The following is a 6,512-nucleotide window of genomic DNA, read 5'->3' as shown; positions in this document are numbered from 1 at the left end:
TGCTTCATATTTCCATCTGATACCGTTCCCTTCCCTACATTTATGTGAAAACCTATCACTAATCCATCTCTGGCCGCGAGAAAATTTTTTTTAAGGCCTACAGGATTTGGCTTGTTAAGCACAAATTGCCTGTGTCTACAGCGGCCAGTAAACGGCATCATTTGCTCATCGATGGAGTTATGAGCAGGTCTGGGCAAAGTATGGCATTTTTTTAGAACCTCACTTAAAAAGGGACTAATCTTCCAAAGTTTATCTGTGCAGCCCGTGCGGTCAGCAGTGTTATCTGCAAAATGAAAGTGATTCCGCAGTTCGAAGTACCCGTCTCTGGGCATTGCTTGATTAATGATTGGAATGCTTAAATCATAACACCACTGGTGATGAATGGGCAACCTCTATCTTTTTCTAGGGATCTTAAACTTTTAGGGGTTGTAATCGATGACAAACTAAATTGGTCAAAGCATGCGGACAGCATCTGCAAAAGAGCCGCGGTGACTTCGCTCAAACTAGCAAGAATGGCCAAACCCACATGGGGTGTATCTTATGAAGCTCTTTGGGCAACCTCTATCTTTTTCTAGGGATCTTAAACTTTTAGGGGTTGTAATCGATGACAAACTAAATTGGTCAAAGCATGCGGACAGCATCTGCAAAAGAGCCGCGGTGACTTCGCTCAAACTAGCAAGAATGGCCAAACCCACATGGGGTGTATCTTCTGAAGCTCTTCAAATTCTCTACACTTGTGCTATTGAGCCTATGATCACGTATGCGGCCAGCATATGGCATGAAGCTGCCAAACGGAAAAACATAGCAAAAAAACTCAATACGGTTCAGCGAGCACTAGCGATACGAATATGCAGAGCTTACCGAACGGCTTCGCTCAATTCAACGCAAGCTCTAGCAGGACTTATGCCTCTAGATTTACGTTTAAAACAAATCGCTCTCATTTACAGAGCTAAGAAGGGCGAGGAGGGCCTCGCAGGTTTTCTGCCTGACGACAGGCTTTACGAAAAACCGGTGGACTATAGAAGGCTGCCACACCCGGTTAGACTATTTTCTGAAGTGGTTTCTTATCCTGCAACGTTGGAAAGCAACGAATGCAATAACATGCCGATTTTCACTGATGGGAGCAAAATTGATGGCGGTACTGGTGCAGGGTTTGTGGCATACATTAATGGCGGTGAGATAGCGGCTCGTAAGTACCGCCTTGCCAGCTATTGTACGGTAATGCAGGCTGAACTCTATGCCATCCAATGCGCTCTGGAGTGGACAGGCTCAGATCCAATTCAGCGAAAGCTCACCGAAAACCATAGTATTTGTATTTATTCGGACTCCAAAAGCTCAATCCAAGCAATTGGAAATCCGTTGTCTACTAATCCGATTGTCTTTTCTATTCACAGCGAGTCCGCTCTACTGAGACGGCGCCACCCCGAGGTGCACTTCAAGTGGATAAGGGGACACACCGGGATAGAAGGAAATGAAAGAGCTGACAAATTGGCTTGGCATGGTGCCTCTGAACCCAAGACCGCGGTAGCTTATGACAAATTTCCTCTGAGCTACGCGAAAATTACAATTTCAGACATGGTGAAAAACGAATGGAACTCACGATACATAAACTCATCGACAGGGGAGTTGACCCGAAAGTTTTTACCTTCAATTTTAGCAGCACGAGACGTCAGGGTGCATAAGGGACTGTGTTTTGAGATGACTCAGATTCTTACAGGTCACGGAGTCATGCGAGCATACCTGCACCGGTTTAAAATAACATCTGATGGAAAGTGTCCATGCGACGACGGAAGCGACCAGGACGTCTTACATTTACTCCTAGATTGTCAAATCTTTAGCAAGGAGCGGCACAACCTGAACTTTTTATTACAGATGGCAGATGCGGACATTCGAGACCTTCCGGGGACCATGGCAAACGAGGCCGGAAGAGATGCCCTTTTTAATTTCTGTATTGATGTAATAAAAAGAATAAAAATAATAAATGGTGACATGTAAAGATGATTCATGCCTTTCAGATCCAGTGACTGCAATCATATAAGATAGGATAAGTATATACTTAGAACATTAGTCCAATGCGACATTTCTTTTACCACGGGAAAAAACTCGACTACAAATCGCAGTCCTCAGTTCCCAATGAATACGACAAAATATTCATCAGAATCACCTCCGCCTTGCGCTACTAAGAATTTTCCAGGGTTTTTGCAAGGCGGTATCATAGGCCCTGGCCGAATTCAAATCAGCAATACCCGATGCGGGTAGAAGAACAGTTTTCAATAAGGCATATTCTCTCAGCCGGCACAATTTTCATTTGACTAGCATCAAGTAGAGTAGTTTGCGTTCCAAAGTCCTTAAGAAACCTCGATAGTAAATGCGAGGTATCCATAAAGGCATCTAGAAAAAAAAAAAAAAAAAAAAAAACACCAGTACATTTGAGTCTGCGGAAACCTTAATGTACCCATCATAATTTTGATGCCGGTGAATACGAATTTCGAATTCGTACTCACCGACCACAAGTCCTTTTTTTGTGCTGAATATAAATTTGTCTGCTCAGCTATTTTTTCGAAGAGAGTGAGGTTGAAGTATTCGAAAAAGGAGCTGAGGACTTTGTCAGCAACATGCCCTCTCACCAACAAATCTTCCTCCAATTCCGGACCAGCATTCGGCATACTGAAACAATAGGAAAAAAATATTATTACATAATCCATGTTTCCTCATTAATTCAAGTATTTAGCAGTAAAAATACAAATAATGATGGGAAATAATATGTCAACTCCTCATTCGAGACAATCGCTACATCATGTGTACAAGATGTAATGAATTCTTGTTTTTATGCCAAAGCATGTAATGAAAATGAATCTAGTGTATGACCGGATGGTATATAAAACCAATAAATATATTATTAAGAAAATTGTAAACCTACCATTTTGTGAGCCAGGGAAGAACCCTGGATTGTGATGTCGAAGGTTGTAAATGTCGAATGTAAACGTCGTCGCTGTTGTCGGACTCGTAACCGTCGCCGACTTCGCAGTCTGTCGTCCAATATTTCGTCGAGTTCATCAGTATTAAAAGATTTATCTATATGTAAACAAAAAAACATAACCTAATTACATTCATATACTCGTGTCAAACTTATCAGTTTATCACTGTAGATAACGTTTTCAATTTACGATTATGTTGTATTAAAAACACGGACACGTGTTTGAAAGCACATAAAATATTTGATTATAATCAATCATTGGTTACATTGTATAAGCATTGTGAATAATTATAATGATGATTATGAGATACATTTTCGAGACAAGTTTCAGTAATTTTGAATGAAATTAAAATTTTATTTTATTAAATTCGGTTCTACAATCCTATTATGCGAATGAGAGAAATTCACTATCTATTAGATAATTTACAAAACGTACAAGATGGGCTCGATGACATTTGTCATAAACATAACCTCAAACCAACGTAAAGTATTTATAATTCTACGAAAACGATGAGTCTACGCCTAAAATAATATATATTGATGATAAATGCATGATGGTGATTGAAAATACAGTATATGTAACTCTTTTCAATAATTTTTGAATGTTTGTTTGACAATCAAAACTGCGTGACATAGTTTGTCATTTTGATGTACGATAATAATATTATTTATTATACACTGAAAAATTTACTTACTTGACAAAAATGTTACTGATGAGTCGATTCCTTCCTGTTTTCAAACAATATACCTAATAATGGCCAAATAAAGAAGAATTGTCATAAACCCGATATTCGATCTTCGATCGAGAGCACGAATGCTACCATATGTTAAAATGCGAGATTTGTTTATTTTGTTGATTACTTTTATCATAAATAATGATAAAAAACAGTTGTAATTTAAGCAAATACTAATTGCAAATAATTCGCAGTTTCAAATTTTGAATATAGGCAGGTTTCTACGTAAATTAAGTTAATATTGTAATTTCAATTATTAAGTTATTTTTATTCATATGGCAATTTCGCCTCAAACTGATAAACTGATTTTTGTCAAAATGCAGAGAAATGTTATTTTGTCTTGTCTATGTGTGAGTTTCATTTTCAACGTCATGTTATGGTATGTGTGTTTTGTATGGAGATATTTTGTTTCCAAATAATTCCACAACGGCAGCACCATACAGCCAAGCGTCGGCTAAGTGTTGTCAACATGTTGCCAATTTGAGCAATTATTATGGTTTCGATTTCTATCGATTCGTTAATATACAAAAATACAAGATTAAATTTAAATAACTGCCGTAAAAATTAATAAATAATATTTTTAATAGAAACGCTAAGCGTTATTCGCGATAAATTGCGTCTAAGCCGAGATTTCTCGATTTTAATTGCGTGCTTTCTGACCTCTAAATCGATGTTTTTTAAATTTGAAAAAAAAGATAGGTATAAGGATATAATAAATTCCAATTTTCGCTTAGAACTCCATGATACTTCTTAATTTTTTATTTTATTTTTCTCATTACTTTTGAATATATATTTACCGATTAAGAGGACGTTCTACAGAATTGACCTTGAGAATTGAAAATATGATTTTTTAACATGTGGTCCATAATATCTGGTCTACTAGTTAATATAAAAAGGTCGTGTGAAAGTTGTTTGTGTCAATAAATTTGCTCTATGACTGATCCGACTCATATTTCACATTTATTTCATCAGGGCTGTCGAAGACATAAATCATAATAATTTTTAATTTTTATTTATAATATATATTATTTAAGTTTTGTGCATCTAATGCCGGGTCCACACTGGCAACAAGTTAATTTGCTGGCAACCTCGTTAGATTTTACGATAATTATCGTAAAATTTCTTAAGCAATTATGGTAAGTATCGTAAAATTTAATGAGGTTGCCAGCAACTTGTTGCCAGTATGGAAATGGCTTAATATCCACTGTGGTTCACGTAGTGGCATGGACCTGGGGTTAGCTAATTCATGAAGTCAACACCCATGATAGAATTTTTTCCAGTTTTGGTTGCATTATATTCCAAAACTCTTCTGTAAAAATCGTTTCCGAGTTTATAAATGGAAATTTCTCGGTGTACATAGTGAACAAACCTACGAATAAAAAAAGACAAAAAGGAACATACTGATTCATCGCAGTAAAATCTGGTAATCAAATTCGCCATTTTGAAAAGCGACGATTTTGCGTAAACAAATATCACGTGGTCTGTACGTGTGCGGCAAACTTCGAATGTGTTTGTAATTTTGTGCAAAGTGCGAATGTAATGTTTTCAAATAATTGATATGGATTAATTATACCATCGTATTATTTTCTCGAAATCATAAACATACTATAATAGTATTTGAGTATCAACCTATGTTCAATTTGAATTGGGTTATAATAATAACATACCCGTATATATATCAAAAGTATGTTTGCTACAAAATCCACCCAAGTTATCAGTACGTACTTGCACAGGTTTGATTAAAAACTATGATGAAATTAACATTTAAAAAATATGAATGCTTAATATTATTTTGACAGCCCTGTTTTCTGATCGGCTTTACATCTAGCAGGTGTTCATTAAAAAAATAATAATGCTCCGCGGCAGAAATTATCAGTAATAATAATAATATTTCTTGAAATAAAATCTCCGATGATTAGTGATTTTTGCGAAAAGATCGATTTAAATTAACGTAGTTACGACGCCGAGGTCCTTTTTATACTGAATTATATTTGAACGGCGAGCTTAATAAACTTTTCTAGCTATTTTTCGATAACAACTTTACCAAGAGACATCACCTTAGGCCTCAGTGGCGAAGGGTGGAGGTAGGCTGTTAAGATCCGCCATAAATAGTGCACATTAAACTTTGTTAGTCATACGTATTTGTTTTTATTGAACTAATACTACAATTTATAGACGGTGTTAGTTAGTTTTTAAAAATAATTTAAGCCCTGCCTAACCAAACCACAATAGTTTTGGTATACTTTGGGCGATACGACAAAATTGTGCACACTTTTTCAGTCATACATATTTGTTTTCGTTGGATTCATAATATTTATTACACATATTGTCGCTTTATTTAAAAAAAATCATTATATACTATATTATATACCAAACCGTAATCGATAAAAAATATTCTTCTATCTATGAAATATCCAAGTTATGTATGATTTAATTGCTTAATTCTAGATATTTTATAGATATACGAGTCTTTTTTGACTATTATCTATTATGGCTTGGTTTTAGCAAGGTTTCATTGAATATTAAAATCTAACCAACACCATCTGTAAACCGTAGTCTTATTTCAATGAAAACAAATACGTATGACTGATAAAGTTTAGTGTGCACTATTTATGGCGGATCTTAACAGCCTACCTCCACCCTTCGCCACTGTTAAGCCTCTTACATTTAGATAATAAATCTGGCACGACCGAGGTGCGGGGGTTGTTGCATGATGTTTTTTATGAGCTGGTCACGCTATGGATGGGTGAGGGATTTCATTTAAGCAGTCCGTCATTGATCGCTCCTTCTGTTCCGCGTAC

The 6,512-nt window shown here is 36.2% G+C and overlaps 1 protein-coding gene across 1 annotated transcript; it reads left to right on the top strand.

Annotated features, from left to right (window-relative positions):
* The first annotated feature begins 681 nt into the window (after nt 1–681).
* LOC147063154 (uncharacterized) lies at nt 682–2,679 on the top strand. Its single transcript, XM_085959997.1, has 2 exons — nt 682–1,306; nt 2,552–2,679. Exons 1-2 carry the CDS (start codon nt 682–684, stop codon nt 2,677–2,679), a joined length of 753 nt encoding a protein of 250 aa, XP_085816123.1.
* The last annotated feature ends 3,833 nt before the right edge of the window (nt 2,680–6,512 follow it).

The sequence above is a fragment of the Rhyacophila brunnea genome, unplaced genomic scaffold (genome assembly GCF_057557595.1).
Source record: "Rhyacophila brunnea isolate RB1 unplaced genomic scaffold, BYU_Rbru_1.0 scaffold_9, whole genome shotgun sequence".
In the NCBI taxonomy this organism is placed as follows: domain Eukaryota; kingdom Metazoa; phylum Arthropoda; class Insecta; order Trichoptera; family Rhyacophilidae; genus Rhyacophila; species Rhyacophila brunnea.
The sequence above is the reverse complement of the archived record's forward strand: the minus strand, read 5'-3'. Positions and strand labels throughout refer to the sequence as shown.